This window comes from Cyrtonyx montezumae, unplaced genomic scaffold (assembly GCF_038088225.1).
Source record: "Cyrtonyx montezumae isolate F1298 unplaced genomic scaffold, pur_monq_1.0 scaffold_8, whole genome shotgun sequence".
In the NCBI taxonomy this organism is placed as follows: Eukaryota; Metazoa; Chordata; class Aves; order Galliformes; family Odontophoridae; genus Cyrtonyx; species Cyrtonyx montezumae.
The window spans coordinates 104,909,843-104,932,793 of NW_027072089.1; the positions used below are offsets into that span (position 1 = coordinate 104,909,843).

The following is a 22,951-nucleotide window of genomic DNA, read 5'->3' on the forward strand; positions in this document are numbered from 1 at the left end:
GGGAATAAGGATGCAAGAAAAGATTTTTCTATAAATGAGTTGAAAGGGAAATAATTCCCCTTGGTAAAAAAAAAAAAAAAAAAAAGAACACGAACTGATTTCTGGATATTATTGAGCACAACACACTGTTAGCTCAAGAGGTTAGCCTGTGTTAGCCTGTGCTCAGCTAGATTGATGCCCTTGCTGAAGTTAGCATTTTAGTTGGCACAGGTGTGACAACACACTACTGCAGCAGCAGGGCCTGCAAAGCAGATGTAGTCTATCATTTAAAGTGTCCTGAAGGGACTAATAAAGTAATGCAGGAGGAGTTATGCATAGGGGAAGAAACAGGAGGAGTTTTGCCACTGCTGGACAGAGTTGATGTGAAAACAGAATTCCTCCCTGAAATCTGAATCATGTACTAATGAGTTTACAATGTTCCACATTGTTTCATGCTCTGATTTGCATGGGTTTTTTTATTTGTTTGTTTTGTTTTAAATTGCCAGCCCTTTAGACCTATGCAATCTGAAATTCAAGCTGTGAATCTTTCTGGCTCATAAATTTTGCCTGCTATAACACCTGCGCAACTCGTCTGACTGGTCTTGGATTTTGCAAGTGCATCCAAGGAACAGTGCTGTCCCTGCACCAGAAACTTGTCAACACTTCTCTGGCTGACGTATGAACATGACTGAATTCAATGCACCTGCTCTCAGCTTTGTTGGTTATGCAGTGGTTTTGTATAGAAAAGACTTCTTTGTTCATCAGCAAATACATCTGTCTTTATGTATACAAGGGGAAGAGATTTGCTGAGTCAGAAGATGAACACAGTCACTCTTCAATGAAAAAATTCACTTTGAGGTGAAAAGAATAATGTATATATTAAAATTAGTTTAGATAAACTGTGACACAGTTCATTAACACTAGATATTACAAATGATAAAAGAATGCAATTCCCCATTTATGTTACATGCTTCTGGAAATATTAGGAAAGATTGGACAGGTGATACTGTGACAGAAAAAAAAGGAAAGAAAAAAAACAACAGAATGATCTTTTCTCATTTATATGCCATATTGTTCTCTAACTTCAATCTTATAAAACACACCGAAGATCTTAATGCAAACCACAGTAATGCTGTTTTGTACATCACTACATGAACTACTACAATATGCAGACAAATTGATCTTATGCATTTTTGTAACTTCCAGATGCAAAGTAATAAAAAAAAATACATGAAAATATTTCTCATTAATTATACAGACAGATTATAAAACTCTGCAATTCATAATAAGGTTATTTAAATTCAAAAATACATGGCTCTTTTCCTAAGGTCTTACAGCATAAATAGAACAAGACAAATATATACCACATCAGAACTTTGAGACCTTCCCCATCATCAACATGTATTTCTGGAAAACCGGGTCTTAAACGAACTTGGTACTAAGCCTTTTCTCACACAAATTCCCTGAAGAGCCCAAGCTATGTGATTTAGCACTGATACATACCTACTAATGTCTGAAATGCAGATTAGCCCAACTCACGTTCCTCCAAGAAATAGATATATATCAGCTACTGTACTTTACTGCATAGATATCTAGTTCTGCATCATGCTAGCAAAAGGGAGAATTTGTTTGAGCTAAATGGAAATGAGATGAGGGTTTGAGTGGATACGGGATTTTTTTTTCCTATAAAATATCCCTTTGCCATTAAAGAATATATAATCTTCAAATTCTAAAAAAACTAGGAAATCAGGAATGGAACTTTACAGCGAGACATGGAAATGCGTGATATGAAACCAGAAGCATTTACCTGAATGGCAGCTCAGCAAGAACAACTGGTTACATAAACATAACTCTGGAAAAGAGAAGAAAGGAGCTAAAGATGGAGAAACCTCTGTTGTTCAGTGATCAGAAATGACACATTTGAAATTCCTAAGAATAGTATGGATCAAAACAAATATTTTCTGACTCCTAAAGGCTTGTCTTTGAAAGGAAGGAGACAATCCAAGAAATACTTGATTTCAGCTCTAGTCATAAAATATTGGACATCTATAGCTTAAGAGTGTATACAGGCTGGATTAAGGTCAAGTTGTACTTGGCTGAACACTAGAACAGAGATGCAGCACCGATGAGGCTGGCCATACCACAAATACTTGCACGAGTCAGAAAACCAAGCCACAGAGACCTAACTAGGGAACTGCTCTCTAAGCAGCAGGTTTTATATTTTCTAATACCTCTATACCCCTCCTATAGTTTCTTGGGAAGAAAGCCTCTTTGTGGCCAAAGTTTATGTGGTTTTAACTGTTACATGATGTTTGAATAATCAAACTGTAATTCCCCAGGGACTCACTCTTCTGATAGCTGTGTATGCACCGAGACACCTCATTATGCCTAATGTGACCCAGGCGAGGAGGCCACAGAGCCCACCCTGCATTGAGCAGTTTTCCATAGGAATGTGAGCTGGGCACTGCTGCCTGCATGCTGCCCAGGACTCAGGAAGCACCTGGTGTGCTAAGCGGGATGAGTTACACTGACCTCATGGTCATTCACCAGGACACGGGGAGGACAATAAAGGAAGGTATTAGAGACTTAGATTGTCTGTCAGAGATAAAGATTATAAACTGACAGAACTTAAAAGGATGTCTATAGGGTTCAAGATGTAAAAGAAGTTTCTGCTAACAATGAGCTGAGCACATGCATTCACAGAGCACAGAAAGTGAAAGATAACAGTGGTTCCATAAAAAATGACAGGTATTGGAGACAGGATAAAGAAACAGAAAATCTGTTAAACAGTCATTTTACGAAAGTCTTTACATGGATTGTATTTTCTGATATCGTAGGGAAGGATATATTTACTGCAGTCATCAGATAACAATGAAAATATTTACATCACTGAATTCACAGAAGGTAGAGAATGTAAAAGATTCAGATAACGTTAACATCATAAACATTAAAGGAAGTGAAGATACAAATGAGGGAAACTATTTTTCTGAATGCAGATCTTTTCTGAGGATAACAATATGTATAACATAATCTTTTTAAACCAGCTCCACTGAGTGTGACCAGTATGAATCTTAGCAAAGCATGGTTTATTCAAAGTTCTCTGTAGCACTCAACAAATGCTTTAAGCTAACTACAAACAAGCACATAGTTAGTTTCTACCTTTGGCTCCTGTTTTATCTTGTCTAAAACATCACATACATATCCACATACATACAAAGAGAGATAGAAAGACACAGATATTTATAGCAATTTTTTACTTACCGTAATACACTGAAGTAAACTCCTCAAGAATACAGTTTTGGAATAGTTTTTAAATGTTTTATGCATACAGATCAAGAGACACAATTAAACAAAAAGATAAAGAAGCAAACTAAAAGAAAGGAGTGAAGAAGTTATCAAACGATACATTTTAGGATAATTCATTCATTCAGGAAAACAATTGGCAGCATAACTAATGACACATAAGATACAATTTGTTCATCTGATCAGAAAGAAAGAAAAATAATGTAAAAATGCTTCTATCCATTGCACAGCTAGCCCTCAACTGAAATAGCTTTTTCTCATGTCTTAGACATAGTCTCCCAGAAAGAATGTAACTTTTAAATATGTAATTCCATGTTCCAGGTCTACCTCTCTGAAGCAAAGATTAAGTATCTGAATTTACTCTTCACGTTTAAGAGATTCCAGGAGATGACTCTAGAGAATACTGAAACTAATCAGAGAGACTGAAAAACATCAGTTCATTCTGGTGAATGGTCCTCTGGTCCTCTGGCCCTCTTCAAGAGAAAAATGCATGACTACTTATGATCATTACTTCCTGCCTAAAGTATTTGCAGATTTATCTAGATGGCTGCAGTTTATTTTTCCCAGTTGAAGAGCTCCTGTTCAAGCAAAAGCCAGATCCCAAATGCCAGTCACTTGTTCTTGTGGAGTTCTTAACCTATGCAAAAAATAGTGTTTATCTCTGTTTTCTGTTTATCAGGCATTTGTAACCTGGCACTAAAATTAGTACTAAATGCCACAAAGAGCTACTATGAATCATAGATCACACAGTCATGGAGTGTCTTGGGTTAGAAGGAACCTCAAGGATCATCAAGTTCCAGTCACTTCACTAGAGGAAGGCTTGCCAGCCACTAGATCAAGTACTAGATAAGACGGATATCAGAATGATCAGACTGACCAGGTAGGTTAGGTAGAAGAAAGGAAGATTCTTAAGCATGCATTGTGTTCTTATGTCTCATTGTCTAGAAATTTTTGCTGAAATAGCAATTGGACCAGTGGCCTCTCACAAACACATCTATTTAGAAAGCAAATGAAATTTAGGAAGTACTACTGAAAAATGCTATAGAGCATAATGGATAATTAACACAACTTAGGCACATTTCTGTGAAATTTCAGAGAGATAACTAAGAACTAGTTAAGCCTTTGCATGTATTCAGAAGATAAAAGAGTATTTTTTTAAGACATCCAGGTATACTGGGAGCAGAACACTTCAAAAAACTCTACAAAACTACACTCAAATTTTGCAAATCCAAAAAGAAACCACGTTGTTACTGACAAAAAATGGTTGGTATTTTTACTTGAATTCTGTGGTTGAGAAATACGATAGGTTAGCAGGATTACATTTTAAAGTCCCGTTTGCCACTAAAAAGTGATGTGGCATTGGAAAACTCAGGGTAAGCTACCTTCATCATTAATGTTGCCCTTCACATCTTGATTGAGATGTACAGTGCTACGGTCTGATGTATTCATTTGCAAACTCCTCTTTCTAAGGGGAATAAGGGTCCTATACAATTAGTTTCATGTGGGGTTGCACTCTTTAGAGCAAAAAAAATAATAGAACAGGAAAAAAAAAGAACCTATTAGGCCCTAGTCAATTTATTTCAAAAAAGCTGTGCTAATAAAGGGAAAACAAAAACAAAACACTAAAAAAAATCAACCAAGAGCTACTCTGAATATTTATGAACTTCACATGGAATCTGCTGAGGATTGATGTTTTGCAGATTTCTTGAGACAATTGCTCTTTCTCAGACTGGAAGGAATGCAGATATTAACTAATTTTTTATGGAACAACCTATTATCTTGCAGTATATATCTAAGACTGAATATCATGAAATGCCTATTAGTTGAGCAAGCAAGACAGTGGAGCAATTCCCTTTGGAATGCAGTGAAGCCAAGTAGTTGGACAGAGAATCACCTTTAGCTTAGCAAAAAAAATTCACTAATATAGATGCAACAGTGCTCAATTTACCTAGCCATTACACATCTGATCAGCAAAACATTTTGAGTGTCAGAAATAACCCTTCCACTGTCACTGGCTTGAAGCAGAGCAGTCTGGAACTGCAACTGCTCAGCTCTATAGTTTTTTTTTGTTTTGTTTTGTTTTTTCAGACAACAGGCAGTAGTTGAAGTTAGAAAGCCAAGTGAGGAATTACACACTTTTGCCTTCGGCATGCACAGAGTACAGAGCCTTAAGAGTGCCCAGTGTGTGCTGAAGTCAGGCTGCTTTATACTTTCCTGATGTACTGTTGGCCTAGACCAGCTTAGATATGTGACTACTGCTAGTGCTCAAATGCTGAGGCATACAACAGTTGCTCTCTTCTGAAGAGTGAAAAAAACCAAACCAAACTAAAATAAAACAACTTAAAAATGAGCTAAATTTACATCTCGTGTACTATGGAAACAATAGATGGAAACCACCTGAAAAAAATAATGTCTGCAGTATGCTTCAGGCCAACATAACAAGGGCCCACAGGTTACCCATTGTGAAAGCCAGAGTTGTGGTGCTTAGCCTTACTGACAGTACAGCTCAGCAGCTCATGGAAGATATCCACTCTAGTCCTTTGATCATGACTTGATAATCAGGCACAACTGCATCACAACATGTGCATATTTTACCCTACAGACACAGTACATGCACACACATATTTATGTCCGATTTCCTTACTAGGGTTGCATTTCAGGGAATGCAACAGGGGAAGATGGTATGGATGGAAGCTAGCTGCAAGAGTGCTTTGTTTGGTCCACAATCCCACTACCACAGGAAGCAGGGTCAGTCTGCAGACAAGCTGACTTGGAAGTGCGATATTCAGTCTGGAGAAGAGGAGGCTCAGGGGCGACCTTACTGCTCTCTACAACAACCAGAAAGGAGGTCATGGTGTGCTGGTGATGGACCTCTTTTCCCTGGTAACAGTAATAGGATGAGAGGAAATGGTCTCAAGTTGTGACAGAGGAGGTTCGGATTGGATATTAGAAAAAAATTGTTCTCTGAAAGACTGGTGAGGTATTGGAACAGGCTGCCCATGCCAGTGGTGGAGTCACCATCCCTGGAGGAGTTCAAGACAAGGATACATGTGAATGACCACTGAATGACACCATTAGTGGGCATAGTGGTGATCAGTTGATGGTTGGACTATATGACCTTAGTGGTCTTTTCCAACCTTAATTATTCTATGATTCCATGAATTTTCTTATGGGCCTAATCCAGTATGTTACTAGATAGCAAACTTGCACTAGAACATTAGAGGTTAAGTGAGAGATGAAGACAGAAACTTAAGATCCTCACAGTTCACTGCTAGGCCAGAAGGAAATACAGCTGACTATACATGATCAATTTCATTTAACCCTAAAAGGATTGATTAGTCTTCTCTTGCAGTAAGATCATGTCTTGAGGAGTAGAGGTTAATAACAGATAGTGTTGCACACTTCCGCTAATGTTCTCTGGTTCCTCATGTTTTAACTGAAATCCATAAAGAGGTCACAGCAATAACCAGAGACTATTTTCTTTCTATGTCAATTACCGAGATGCTAGAAAGATAATTTTCAGAGTCTGACTGTGATTTTCCATGTACGCTAAGAGACTTGTTTCTCCTTCCTTCTCCATGCAGGAAGATAAACAACCACAAGGAGGTTGACAAACAAGACGCTTCTATTTTTACTAAGAAGTTTAAACACATACATAAACTGAGTAGCAGCTCTAAAAGAAACTGTATGAAGAAGAAACTAGGACTGACTTATTTTTTGCAGTTACCAAAGATAAATGAGTGGCCAGTATCATCTGAGTTGACCCAACTGCTCAAATGACCATGTTTCTTCTCAGGCTTCTTAAGAGGAAGACGAACACAAGAAGTTTTAAATATGGATTTGAAGAGTGTCCTACACTAATACTGAGGTACAGATATTCTCTTTTGCGTGTATCAAATACACCCCAATAATTTCAAATTATCTGTGTTTGGAGCCATAGGATCTGTCCTCCAAAAATGGGATAAAATAGGATCTTACAAACATATAGTGGATAACTAATTTCAGTTACTGGCTTTACCCCATGCTGCATTATTCTTTACCTACATCTGAATGGCACTCAGATAAATGAAAAATTTTAAATACTCAGTTACCAGTTAATCCTTGCAACTACATGCCATGTGAGCACTGCAATCAGGAGAAAAACGTATCAGACAACTTTCCTATCTGGAAACCTTCTTCAGGAAAGTAAAAGTAGATCTGAGTACTTTGACTGAGAAAGCAGCAAAAGTTACAATCATTAACATCCAATTTCACTGTATCTCTTGGTACTAGTATTCACAGTGTCCTAATCAAGACTCCTGTTCTGATGTTCCACATTGTTTTTGTTGAATATCAATTCCTGACTAATTTAAAATAAAAATAAAATAAACTAAAAAAATAAAATAACTTTTTGCAGGTATTACCTATCATTTGTTATCACATAGTTCTTATTGTCTCAGCCAATGTAAGAATATTCTGTTTTTATTTCTTGCTCAAGTGATGGGTACTTTCCAGATTAAACAGGAATGTGTCCATGGAGCATGCACGATTCTACTGATGAAACCACTCTTCCCAAATCCTTGCTGTTCAAAGTTTTTCCATTGGGTGTTGCTATGATATTAAACAAATTACTACTGTGACTTAATGTATGCACACAGAAAACTATGCCAATGGTTTGAGGTCTCTACCTATGTTGCTTTGCCCATTGTTTTATGCAGCTGAGTCTGTTGTACAGTACACAGATAACACACGTTAACTGATCTTAAGAAAATCTGTCAGTGACTACTTGTGAAAAAGAAGGCCATAAAATGGAGTCTTCCAGCTTGCACTAAAAGTTTTATACTCTTTCATGAAGGTGATTTGACTACAATTTATATGTACATTGTGGCATACAATTACTGTACACAGTAGTTGTGCAGATGGCTCTGTTTTAATTAGAGTATTTAGTGCATCTTATGGATAAAGAATCAGACAATGAATAAAGAGGAATTTAATGAAAGTAACCAAAAAAGGAAATAGTATCATGGAAGTTTAAAAAAAAAAATGTAGGGAATTACTTAGAGCACAAATCATTCAAGGGTTTCTTGCTCACTTAATGCCAGAAGCTCTACATAGTTCTTCAGACAGTTTGAGGGAGAAGTCTTTGCAGACCCATGGCCTTGGGGAGGTCTTGACAAACAAAGAATCAGGCACCTGATCATTAAACTTTACAGCTGATGATCATAAAGATGACAGCTGAGGATTTAAAAACCAAGATATACTAGCTGCGAATGGATTTTTGACATGGCTGGTGCACACCGTTGAATGTATTCTACAAATATTATATTATATATTCATTAAACTATGGCAAGTAGAAATGGTATAAAATCACCCTGTATTTGAACTATCCTGGGTTAGAATTAAAAGCTGCTACTATTAATACTAGTAACTGTAAATAATAGAAAGCTACCACGATCTGAAATTCTGGTCATTTTATAACCTTCAATGCAGTTGCTAATCTAGTTACACTCCTAGGTTGTTAGAAAAGTATTAACATTTACCTGAGTGGTCTTTGCTCTGATTGGAAAATATCACACACAATATACACATTGAAGAGGGAGAAACAGACCAAGACAACATGATTTTTATACACACTTGAATCTACAATTGTAAGACACAAATGCTTGAATATGTGAACTTGGGCAGGGAATAAACTGCTATGGGTAAAAAATGATTGGCTTCATCCAAGTAAATCTGTATGATCTCATAAAAGGGCCAGTGACATGAGCCACCCTCAATATACATTTCAGCACTTCTATATTCAAAACCCTTAGGTAAATTTTACATTTCAGAATGATGGCTACACTTACCTGGTAGACCAGGCGGAGTTTTCAGATATTTGCCATTAAAATGCTGAATTACTACTTCACATTTTTCTGTAGACTCCATTCTGGAAAAAAGAAAAGGATGGGGTAAGGATAGAGGCAGTGCTACTAGACTTTTACAAAAGTGCTCAGTCAGCAAAAAGGAAAAGGAAAAGAAGGTAAAAAGAAGGACAAGCACAGATGCTGAGAGAAATCTTCAAAGCTGTTCTTGCTGACTTCTGCACAGAAACGGGTTGAGCTTATTACGGTGTAGTGTGGCTTGTAAAGAGGACCTGTCACCCTCAAAGCCTGCAGCTGTGCTCCCAGCTTGTGTGTGAGCTACTGCAATGTCAATGAGCAACTCCCTCCTGACTATGAACAATCTCCCTGAACAAGAACATTCTTTGTGCTCTCACATGCTGCCTGGAAAGGCAGACAACTCATATCTAGATTCCTCATTCATTCAAATGGGTTGGAAAAAAAACACCAAGATTTGGAGAAGAACCCAGAGGACTAAGCAACAGTTATTAAGGCTTGCAGTGTTAAAAAATAACCTGCAAAGATAAACTGAATGGCAACACCAAACACAATGAGTATGTGCCTATTACATAAGCCAAATTCTAGGTAAAAACAACTTGCATGTAATACCGGCAGGTGAAATGATTTGCTATTCATTGTGAACTCAAGTTAACTTTCAGAATTGAGGCATTACAGCATGGAGTGAACTAGTACATGCATTATTGAACAAACTGCCCAGGAATACAAAGTTACTGGTCAAATCCTAAACCATGCCTATATTTCATCAGGGAATTTACAGGTTGTTCTGGACAACATGGTCCAGAGTGGTCTGTTGACTCTGCCACTCAGTTGGTATAGACAAATTGAAGAGAGAAACTAATCGTAAAGCTAAAACAAATACACTCGTGTTTCTCTTAGAAAAGTGCTCAACGTTGCCCAGGCACGTTACTTCATACTTCCAGGTACTCCTCACAAATTAATTCCACCAACATAAATATTTCTTACTTCTCACTACTCCTTTAAAAAAAATCATCTTATCCTCCACTCTCTCTATCGCATGGTTTGGGGAAAGAATAACATGCATTCTACACTGCTCACAGGTTAGGGGCTCAACATTGACTTCACAGCAGCAGTTTGACTCCCAGGATAAAAAAGTCTGCTTAAAGTTCAAATGAACAACCTCCCTCAACAAACAAAACAAAACAAAACAAAAAACAAAAATCACAAAAAACAAACAACAACAACAGGAACAAAAATTGATCAATATTTAAGTCTTTTGTCAGTTTGTTTCAGATCAAATCATTACAAAATGTCATTTCTACGTTGTAACACTGCTTTCATTGCATGTCGTGTGAGCCGGGCTGTTTGTTCAAGCACACAGCAGCTTAGATTGTTCACTTTGGCTTCATTCAGATTTAACTAAGCGAATGTCTGCACTGAGCCTTTGGAGAATCTTGTCTCTGGAAGAATAAATGCAATAAAAGCCTGTTTTCTGTAGCTGCAGGCGCTTAGTGTCAAACCATGTTATGTTGCACCACACAGCAGTGACAATTTCATTTTAATACATGGGGCACATTTTAACAAGCCAAAGCAGTCCCTGCAAAGAATACAATGCATAAGCTGCCAAGTGAAAGAGAGTCAGTACACTTAGTGCATTTTGTGTGGGAAGAGAATAAAAGTGAAACCCACAGTGTTCTGGGATAAAAAGGCCATCATTCGAAAAGCAGCCTTAGAAAGAATGTGCACATTTTCTTCTCAAGTTTCACAATTAGCAGCTCTCAAATGCCATTGCTAGCTATCTGTAATCTGGCACATGCTTCACTTGAAAACAACACTAGCATTATCAACTCAGTTTGCAAAGGCAGTGTAATAGAGAAAGCTGCCGATACACGCTCCCTTCGGATGTGCTGCTGAGTAACAATGGCAGCTGTCCCTTGTCTCCACCATCCCATTGCGTCCCTGAATGCTCTCTGCAGCAGCCCTGTGCAGGGTAGGACTTCCTGCCAGCTGCACCTTGGCAGGCCTGCAGCCACCAACTGACCAGGTCTGCGCCTGTCCTTTCTAAGGCCACCTAGGGATAAACTGTAATATCTACTTGTCCAGAACACCTGTTTCTTAGATAATCGTCTGATACCTGCTATCACCCTGGTTTTAATGTAGTTAAAACTTAACAACACCAACTATTGAAGGTGTCAGTGTCTATGTCAGATGCCTATCCATAGGTTGAACATATCTATATAAGATTCCTCTTTCTCTTTTTACTTACATTAGCCATGAAGACTATCTATGCCTGGGAAGAGGCCCAACAAACACACACTTCTGTTGGGTTCACACTAAAACATTCTGCCTACTGTTTCTTCAAAAAGCTCTGGCACTCTTCTGATGTAGAATGTCTAGAAACTCAAGGGAAATTGACAAATACGTTTTTATCTCGTGAGTTTATTAATCTTGTCAGAGAGAGAAACATTTCAAAATATGTAATGGCACAGAATATTATCTAATAACACTACCACTAACAGGAATGCTACATATTAAAAGTTAATCTCCACAGGACGAGTTTCTTACAGAAGAATGTCATCAGAGCGTAGGTAGACTTGGGGGAAGAGCACTTTTGAATCCATTTTTCAGTTTTTTGATTTTTTTTCATAATTTATGGAACAAAAATAGGCAAATGATAACATTCTGAAGGACTGATAACAATTTCTGTTGAAATACATACTCAACTCCTGCTGGAAATCTAAGGACATCAGCTTAAACTTTACATGAGGATAAAAATCTGCTGCTGAGATAACTCATAAACTATTATTTTCAGACTCTTCATCAGCATGTTTGTAGTGTTGAGAGAATCTTAGAAAAGAAGTTATGTTCTGATACAGCTTGGAGATAATATAAAAAAGTATTACTTTGAGTCTAGAAATGCACTATGGCAAAAATTATTGAACCCACAGGCCAGATGTACCAGTTATACCTATATATGTTCTGGAAGCTGAGAGATTCTCAAATACAATACTCAGACTGACTATATTTCATCCAAGTGGAAATGAAGTTCATTTAAAAAATAAGAAAGGGAAGATAGTTATGATTCTTCTAGTCATACATTTCAAATTTATGATGATACAATATGACTAGTAAAATAACAAAAAAATATGACTGATTAACATTAAGCACATATAATGATAAAATCATTTAAGATTCTTCTCTTGCTATCATCTTTAAAAAGTAATATTATTCTAATAAATAAATAAAACTAATATTAATATAAAAAAGGAAAATTTGTGAAAAAGGAGGTCTTACAAATGTTTATTTTATTATAAAACTGATGCACTGTCAAAGAGCAATTTAATAAAATTTATATATAAGGAATATCATGATGATTACATAATTATTGCATGTGAAATATTCAGTACCATGTAATCCTTGTAGCTACCAGTTAGCAGTAATATATGGGTTTGGTTTAAGAAAGGTGACTATAGGATATTCATAATAAAAATAAAGTAAATGAGAATCATCTTTTTTTTTAATATAACATTTAAATATTTAAATATTCAATTGTTATTATGACACTTATATTATGACCAACAAAGAATACTGTTGTTCTCTTGTATAAATGAAATCGACAACAGTACTTCTTTAAGGCACTTTTGAAAGATGAAAATAAGTTGGTAGTAGCAGTATTTTGCAGCAGACTGTCTGAAGAACTGAAGCCATTGTCTGAATACACAACAGAGAACTCTATTTAGTCTATCAACGAGACAGGCAGCCTGATAATGGTGCATAAGAAACATAGTGGGAAGAATAAACTAGATACAAAGTAGTTCCTTGATCTGGTTGAGAAATTTGCAACAAGGACCAGATAAATTTAAAAGATAAATCAAGTGGAAAGTTTTAACTGCAAGAAAGATGATCCATGGATACCCATTATTTAGAAAAAAGGTGGCTTGGTTGTTTTTTGTTTTTGGATTTTTTTTTTTCAGTTGATATCTTCAAATCACTTCTGTAAGGCATCCTTGTTAAAGACAAGTGTTATCTCAATATTAGGTATTTGGAAGAACTAAGTGCCTGAGAGATAAAACAACTCAGAGAAAATGAACTGGTCTTAAACAGTTTAAAGCTACAAAATAGTTTTGGTTAGAATGAAGCAGTCTACTGTATACTTTACTCTTAATCAATAACTTCTTAAATTATTCTGCTAACTTAATTCCAGGCATTATAAAACACTTATATGTCTGCTACCTGCGATTTTCTTCTCTTCTATAACTGATTCAGATACACTACGTCCCCAGCTTTCTAGCACATAAGTGACTGCTTCAAGATGTTTGCACTTTTGAGTTGAAAACCTTTCGTTTTTCAACAAAATTTTACAGGAAGAGGTATTCATTTTGTCAAGTTCTCCTCATTTCTCACAAATACTGCCTCTTCCCAGCATCCTCTGCCTGTATATTCTTCATCATCTTTCCTGTTCGCAAGAATAGCAGGATGTTGTCTACAATCACAGATGGATACACATGTTATGCAAAAACCACTCCAGTGATGAGAGGTAACAATGGAGTTATGGGGGCATATGGTCTATGGCATGGCCCATTATGCACAGGAGACCCTTCTGATCTCCCTGCAGAGTCACTCCACTTTCACTCCATAAAGAAACCTGTTCATTTTAGAAGAAAACTGATGCAACTAAATGTTACCTATATTATCCTGAAAAACCTTGGAAGATGCAAAGCTAACTTTGAGGAGTAGAGTATACAAATGAAAAACTTGGCTCCTTCATTTTGCTTTAGTGGAAACTGGAACATATCCATTTCTACTGAAACTCACACAAAATTTCTATAAATAGAATGACCCTATAGAGCTCAAAATATCAGTTGCTGAGTCAAACAGTGTTTCCAAAGACTAAATTTAATAATGTAAAATGCATGTAAGTGGGAGATAAGTTTAAAAAAAGAAAAAAGGATTTGCTGGCAGAGAAATGCATCCTGCTGGAAGCTCCACCAAGAGAACAAGACAGGGAAAAGAACAGAGCCCAAGCTCCAAAGAACAGACTGAGTAAATACCCTACTACAGATCCCTCTGCTTTTCCTAAGAAGGACATCTCCTCAGTGTCACCTTTTTGCTCTGAGATAACAGAGAAAGCTAATTCAGAATCTCTTGACTTGGGTCTTTCTCCATGAACAGCATCATAATATGTTTTTACGACAGTTTGCGTTGGACAATTTTTCTCCTGTTACTGGAAAAAGAAAAGTACGAACACACAGTCATTTCCACCTAGTCCCTGTGTGATTTATGTTACAATCTTCACAGTCTCAGGTTAAGTATTATACTGGTGCCTGCTAGCAGTGCAATGCTTGACTGTCTGACTGTCAGCATTTCCATCATAAATTTCTGTTTTCAGAGGCTTATGACTTTGTTGTAAAATGTCACTTGGGGGCTCAATCTTGCAAGGTCATTTTAAGTTACAAGACAGTAAACAAAAAAAAAAGTTAGTAGTTTCTAATTCTTTGCAATTTATCATTTAGAATGACCTATAAAATACTTCCTCGACCGTTCAGTTGAGTGTGGTATGTGTATGTATGTATGGTATTCTAAATATTGCCATCACTGCAGGGAGGATACTTAAATAATACTTTAATGCTACTTTACTGTGGATCTCTGAAACCCAATCTTTATTTCACTAATTCAGTGGCATCAGTTAAGTTCCTCCCCAGGGTATATCTCAATGCCTCCCTGCCCTCTTTTCCATGTCCAAGGAGTTTTTCAATTTAACTCACATTATATAAGGCTTGGGTCGTGAAAATTGCTCAGCTAGATCACCTAATGACTCCTAACTTTCCCTGTTCCTCCCTCTTCACCTTTAAAAATTTCATGATTATTTTCACGTTATCTGTTCCCAGTGACATTTGTTCTGGGATCCTGCCCCATCTGTCCCTCTCTGGAATTTGCATCTCCATGGATGCAAGACTTATGCCTGGCAATATTCTCAGGGATGTACTGAGTCTACCAAATTTCATCTAGGTTGCAACACCAGATGGAAATGGAGGGATTTTGAAGACACACTCTCATCCCATAGAGGTCTCCAGCAATCTGCAGGGAGGCTTTTCAATGAAAATTTATCACTGCATACATTGAATATTACACCGATATCACACAGTCTTTGGGGCATGTTTGGGATTTCCAGTTTCATCTGAGATATCCAATTATAAAGCAATTTCCTGGGGAAGATGTAGGATTTGACAGATCATTCTTCTGACTGAAAGTAGGAATGATCCTCATCAGATCTAAGCCTGCACTACTGTCCCAGATGATGGATTTGTTCAAGTTAAATTTATAACACCTTTTATAACACCTTTTCAATCATCTTCAATTAAACCCTTGAATAAGGAAGAACAAAGCATTTCCCTTCTTCACAACTGCATCCTTAAACTGTCTGGATGTTCACTATCCCCTGGTGCTGCCGATGCTTCTACCCTTCCAAAGCAGCACCACCAGCGACCCCTGGAAATCTTTTTCCAAACAGTTCCCCTTTCATTTAGCAAAACATTCCCACTACTTTGGTTTCACTTCGATTGCGTTAATTTTGTATTTCTTCCGACACTGAAACATGGCACTCACACTTTACAGGTCTGTGCAAAGCCAACTCTTTCAGCACACAGAGTTACCTCTATGTAACATGACATCTTCAGGATGGAATTGAACATTTTGCTCTGTGCTTCGGGCACCTTCAGCTACCAAGTATCTCCAGCATCCTTCCCAGACCTCTCTTACTTGCAACCGCTGATCTGCTTTTTACTCTTACTAACAACACTGCTAATGGATAGCTCACAAAGTTCATAAGAGATGACAGAGCAGCTTTAGAATGATATCTCGGGAAAAAAAAAAAAAAAAACATCTTCAAATCCAGTTGCTTTGGTTTTCTTTCTTTTTTTTTTTCTTTGCTTCTTTTCAGGATTAAGGACTTTGCGTTCACTTTAAGCTCTGAGGAATCCACTTACACTTTCAAAATGAAAGCTCAAGTGGTGAAGTGAATGAATAGCTCTTGGCAACAGGGATTTGAGAGAAACACCTACCATTTTAAGTCTCGTGGTGAAATCCTCCATGAGGAGAACACTACATCATTGCCTCTTTCTACAAGAAATCTTATGACAGATTAAGCACAAAGCTTCTCATCTGCACCTTCTCCTTTTTCCTTATTCCCTGCTTAAAGGAAGTATTTCTCACTGTTACTCCTCCATATTTCTCTTCCTGCTGCGTGACTGGCTGTGTTCAGCCCCAGCTCTGCTCACCAGTGACAGCAGAAGCCCCGCTGACAGCAGCAAGTGAGCCCTGCCAAATGGCAGCTCCCACGGGGAGCCTGGAGCCAGGTAGCACCAGCCCTTAAGTGCAAAGCTGAGGAGAGCAGCAAGGTACAGGTGGGTGTCCAGAGGTTATATCAATTCCCTATCAATAGGATGGACTTCTGTGGAGCCACAGCTGGAATCCAAAGTTACCCTTCCCTGGCCTCTTGCTCATAACTCTCCTCCCAAAATCTCCCCCGTGGCATACCTAGGCACAGTTGTGTTCAAGCCACAGTGAAACTTTCTAGAAAGTTTCAAGAAAATCCATTCTGCTACTTTTGAGGAACACAAAAGAGGAAATACTTTAACAGATTAAAAAAAGTAACGTGTGTATTTTGAAAGAGGCTGAACATTAATGTGGTGAGACATCATTCAGAATCCAGATCTAAGAGTTTGATCCAAGAACATTTGAAACTACTTGGTTTATAAATGATTAAGTAGCCACCACACAGTACTCACACAAATTGCTCACACCCACTTCAGAAAGATATCTGACAATAATTGTCTGCAGAAAGTCTTTACATCTTGAAAAAGTCTTTACTTTTTTGAAAATACATTTTGAGTTTCACTATTCACCTAACTGGGCAGTCAAAAAGGGATTTTTAACCCTCATAGTAATTAATTAACAATTTTGAACCACCTAACTTCAAAACTGCTGGGTTCTATTGTACAAAAAGTTGACTTCTCCTGAGCTCCTGTGGCTTGTGCAAGAGCTGTGGAAAGCAGCATGAGGCACTTTCACAAGCAGACAGCTCCACTGTGGCAAGAAGGCCCCAGCCAGGAGATTTAACTGCCACGATCACCAGACGGGTTGCTGATCAGAACTTCCAAAATCTTATCTGAACTGAAATACAGATGCCACTCCCTAAGTATACCCTATTCAAACCTACCCTGTGTGTGCTCTCAGTGTAGGTACACTAAAATGAAACTCTCATGACTACAAGCTAAGCTAAAAAAATTCATCTCTTTTGAGTGGCACTCAGTAAAATGATGCCAAAGACCACACTATTACCAAAAGAAGATCAGGTGCTTGTATTAATAATTACAGCTTGTACTAGTAATTTTGCCATTCAACTGCAGTTAAACATTTCTGAATTAACTCTGTTCTCACTCAGGGCCATGAAGATGTGTGCTATACTTCAATAGAGCAAAGATTTTACTCCTCTGTCATTTGCATGGTGAATTACAAAACCTTTATGTTAGCATACAGAAGGCTTTTTGAAATATGTTACATTATTAAATACATTTTCACAAACAAATTCAATGTTTAAAATGCAAGTTTCTCCATGAGTTACACTAATTTATATTTAGTGAGCTAGAAAGATTCACGTTATCTGCAAGAATGCATAAAGAACAGTGTGCCCTCTTTCAGTAAAAATGTTTTGCCTTTTTCCATTTGAATTTAAACAGTGTTGTCTTAACATTCTTTGCACATGACAATCTTTCACATCAAGGACAAAGGCAACACTACAATGTCACTTATCTAGCACACTACCTTTTTATCGTACAGTACCCCATTTCACTGAGTGGTGTTATGACACTAACATAAGTGTCATGATATGCCAAGATATGGCATATTTCAAATAAATTCCAAAGATGAATAAGTCACTCGGCCTCCTCTACAAAGGACAACAGTATGAATATTCTGTATAAACAATGAGTTGGGATTTTCTTTAAATTATTATTTTTTATTTTTCTCACAAAGCAGAAGACAGATTTAGAGTGAAGATAAAGATTTCTACTCTTCTTTGCTTTTTCAGTATCTTCCTATATGCATTTCTCTATTCGTTAGAAGAAAAGTGTTTGATTTAAGAACATTTTAAACTGTGAAGAATCTATGTAAATATTCGCTGAGTGTTAACACCGAAACTTGACTTTCTACCCTGACAATGACCCACATGGAAGTAACATGTTGCCTATTCTGTCCAAACTACTCTGACAGGGCATGTTAGATGCAAATATTTCATCTTAATCTCTTCTCATAAGCTTTTTTAGCTGTCAAGGAACCTGTGGATTTTTTTTGTTTTGTTTAGTTTTAAATTATAGTCCCGTCCTCTTGCTTTTCCAACTGCTAAATTTACTTCCTCTTGCTGAAAAGCTGTTGCTAAGCTTTTAAATAATTTCCTCATCATGTGTGCTGTTTTGGTTGTAGGACATTTATTATTATACAAGCTTAATATTGCATGGATCGCTCATTATTACTAGCAATTTTTATTTCTATATACATACATACATTCATACCATGAACTAATTTTGGAGAAATGAAATGAACATATTTCTGCACTGGTATGGGAAGAACAGATGCACAATCTGACAAAGGTGCCACTCTGCATTTTTCATAGCTGCAAGGGTTTAGAGTTATGCAGTAGACAGCATTTGCAAAGGAATAAAGCCAAAAAAGTATACATAAATCAAGTAAGGATTTCACCTGGCAAAGCCAACTCCTCTGCTGACTCCATTTGCGTCTCTTAATATTCTGGTGGAAATGACATGTCCAAAAGGTTTCAGCATGTTCTCCAGTTCCTGCTCATCCATGGAAACGGGTAAATTTGAGATGTATAGATTTGTGGGATCTTGCTCTTGTTGCTGTGACAAAACGAGAGAAGAAGCCTCAGTTAAACTCAGCAGAACGGAATAGCTTATTGCTCCTGCAATGAGGGCTACTCATAAGAAACCAAGCCAAAAAATTTGCAGCTGTACTAGAAGCAAAGCTGGGCAATCTGTTCACGATGACAACAACTTTTGCCAAATTTCTGCAAACTCTCATGCATGTGCTTAACTTTGTGCGTGACTGCTCTTACTGAACTCAGTGACACTAATCGTTTGTAGAAAATTATTCTCATGCACAAATGTTCTTGGGTTCGTGTCCTAACTTAACAAACAGATTGTGTCCTAACTTAACAAACACGATTTTCATAAATGTGCTCACTGTTAACATAAATAAATAAAACCCAACACATGTTTTCAGCAGATGTACTTTCCAGCCCGCAGACTTCCCATCCAACATGTCCATCATCAGCAAGGTTGGTTGAAAACACAGAATCTTTTCCACAGTATCTTTTCCTTCTTTTTGCCCCATCAGAAGTGGTAGGCAATACTTAGCTGGCCTCATTTGGATCAGAGGCACGACAACTTAATTTTAGTTAATGCTTATGCAGCAAGCCAGGCAATACATTACTGAACAAAGTCTTCTGAGACAGATCTCTTTTTTTACTTGGACATTTCAATGGCAGAAATAATCTCTTCTTTTTCAACGAGATACATATGACAATAGCATTTTATATATATATATGAAAATATGGCTTCAAATTCACTGGCTTCTAATTAAACCCCATTAAAAGCAGTACCGATTCATCTTGTCAAATACAACAAATTGCAGATCGTGGTTCTGGAAGATGTATGAAGAGAGAACAGAACCAAGATGTCTGCCCTCTTCCTGCCTTATAAATTCAAGGCCTTGAAAAGATAAGTAGAAATCTGAATTTCAAGCAGTGATTGACACAGCCATCATTTCATGGATGACTAAACACAGTCCAGGTTAACAAAATACCAAAATCAGAAGCCAAAGAAAGTATTCGACTTCACCTATGCAAGGAGCAAGGGGTATTTTAGGCCTTTTGGATGAGAAAAAAAGCTTCAAATGGGTACCCCAAAAGGCCCCAAATCAGGATGCCTGTAATCATTTTTTACTACATAATCTGGAACCTGACCTAAGAGTTGTAAATACTTATCTTTGAACATACTGCTCAATGCCTATTGCATTCTATCTTTGCATCTCCAGATCCATTACCCGTAAAACTATCCATTACTATGTAGGTTGAATTCAGTACTGTTTTACAAAACAGAAATAAAAGAACAAAGAAGGCGTGTTTTTGAGGTACTTTCCATAAAACCATACTCATTATTACCATGTCATATGATAAAGGGCAGAGAAGAGGAAAAACGACACACGCGGACAGTGAATTTAATGCAAATTGAGCTGAAGTCACAAAAAAATCTAGAAAAACAAGATTTCCCTTCCCCAGTCCTCTCCCCCTGCAACCACTCCCCTTTCTTTTTCAGTACAATTTACATGCATACGTGTCAGAAAGCAAATTCCTCTCCAATCACACGAAGTTATTAGAGAGAGATCAGAACAGGTACAGTTCTGACAATGCAAGTATAATCATGCAAACAGTCCTGGGAGAAGGAAGGCAAGAAAAGAGCTTCAGCTTACAATTTTAGATTTGGAAGGGAAAACAAACAAATAAACAAACATACAAAAAAAAAAAGTTTTCTTTTTTCCTCTTCATCTTTCTCCTTTACTGTGTGCAAACTATTTTAAGATTTATTGCTTGTTACTTTGTTTTCCCCGCACAGGCCACAAGGGAGAAAATAAAAGGAAAGATATAGGAGATTAGGAGGAGTCTTCATTGTTACTAAACACTTTGAAAATATGAGCAATGGAGGCAATTAAAGCAGAGGCATTGTGGAAGCAAATCAAAGAAGCGTGGTTTGCAATTCCAATAGGTACAGTTTTTCAGAAATGATCACACAATTAATGCAAACCTGCACCAGTTGATTGGTTAAGGACTTTGATTCATTGACCAATCAGTGCTCAGGGACTGACATCCCTTGACAATATTAAGAAAAACCCAGCAGCGTTATGCAGATGAGATCCCCATAGCCAAAGGACAGACTAAAATGGAAAAGACAGCGTTACGCCTCAGTAGCTGAACAACATCCTTTACTTTCACTGAAGCAATGCATTCCACTGGAATATTAAAATGAGAACTTTTCTTTTGACTACTCAGTTTTCAAGCTGTGGCAAACAAATAAAATAAATAAGGGCTGCCGCCAACGCGTCTCACTTCTGGAGTAAGAACACGTAAGCCTTTTAACTGTGTAAGAGATGAAACGCTGTTGTTTTAAATATCCACGGAAAGTTTAGCTACACTTCGAGGATGAATGAAAGACTAGCAAGATGCAGTCACTCTCACAGGGATTTACCAGTCCTATCTTTTATCAATGTAATAAACAAGAGCCACAAGCAGAGAGACAGATGAGGCCACTCAAGCTACCTCCACAATACAGCAATGTTTAAAAAAAAAAAAGAGGGAAAAAAATCCATGTTATTTTTCCTCACTATACAAATATAACATTTAGAGAAATACTCCTTTCCTTTGCAGAGAAATATAACCCCAAAGAAGCCATATCTTACACCACAACTGAAACAAGACAGAAAGCCCTCCATAGGCAATGAAGCCTGGTGAAGCACATTAGCTTGAAGCTAAGCACATGTTACAAGAGCAGTACAGGACCCCCTGTCTCCAGTGTGGCTGCATTGTTTCTCAGGTAGGAAGGCAGGCATCCTACTGTTCCAAGCACGCTCACTGACTGACAAGATAAGCCCAACCATAAACATGAATGTAAGCACCCTGGAAACTGCTCTCCTTTCATCACCTAAACTAAGTTTCAGTCAGGTTTCTGTATACAAGTAAAAGTCCACACCCCAGGGCTGCAGGATGAGTGGGCCCTGCAGTGTCTGAGTCCAGCAGCGTGGCCAAAACTCTCCCTGTTTCACTTAGTTTTTGCTATGAGTTTTCACCAGATGTTAAAAAATGTCTCTTTCTACTTCAGGATGCTATTTATTATTGGGATTCCAACCCCAAACTGACCAGCCATCAGTATCAGCTCTGTTTTCAAATGAGAGAGCTTAAAGACATTTGGCTGAGGCTCACCGTCACTCGAGAACTACACTGTCCTCTTATGCCTCCAGAATTTCAGACTGGAGAGTAAGAGGTTGGGCTGCAGAGAGCCACATGTCTCACAGACACATCCAACCAGCTCAGATACCCCTCATCCATCATGGTGGAGCTACCAGCAAAGTGTAGCAGAGTTCCTGCTGCCATTGGTGCTTTGCAGACCCTGCCCTTCCACTCTGGGACAGTTATCTCCAGATGACAAGGGGGCTCAGCGGAAGCAGAAACACAACTTCTAGACCCCTTCCAACCTAAGCCATTATGATTCCGTGATTCTTGTTGTACCGAACCCCGTGCACCAAACACTGCTATTTAATGTGTACAAACTCAGGCCAAACTGCTACTGTGAAAGGAAGCAGGAGGCAGTTCTTGAGCCTGCTGCATGTGCCAGCTGTATGTATATCATTTTTAAGGCATGTAAACTTGCAAGTGCATTCTCAAGGCACCATTAGAAGTCTGCTTCTGACCGTTCATAATGAAGTTTATCTTTCTTAAGATCTTCCACTTAAGAGCCCAAGGAGGGCCACACTTCCCAAGGACAGCTTGCATTTGCACAGCGACCCCACAGAAACAGGGTGAACCCACCCCAGCAGACCTAGCCCTCTGCAATCTGGACTCAGACTCACACCACAGACCAAGATCTTTGTGGGTCCTGGCACATTTCAGTCTGCACACAGATAGAGTGCCTCAAAATGGGCCATCAAGGAAAAAAGATAAAAATGAAATGAAGCCAATTAAAGCTTCTCTCTAACCAACTGCA

At 37.9% G+C, this 22,951-nt stretch overlaps 1 protein-coding gene across 5 annotated transcripts in view; it reads right to left on the reverse strand.

Annotated features, from left to right (window-relative positions):
- The window catches only part of RBMS3 (RNA binding motif single stranded interacting protein 3), a 706,597-nt gene that overhangs the window by 130,713 nt on the left and 552,933 nt on the right, over positions 1 to 22,951 (reverse strand). For all 5 annotated transcript variants that reach the window (XM_065753689.1, XM_065753691.1, XM_065753690.1 and 2 more), the window contains 2 exons: positions 18,879 to 19,036; positions 9,111 to 9,190 (listed from right to left, as the gene is read on the reverse strand). In XM_065753689.1, the coding sequence (XP_065609761.1) occupies positions 9,111 to 9,190; positions 18,879 to 19,036 (238 nt within the window). The remainder of the gene's footprint in view (positions 1 to 9,110; positions 9,191 to 18,878; positions 19,037 to 22,951) is intronic.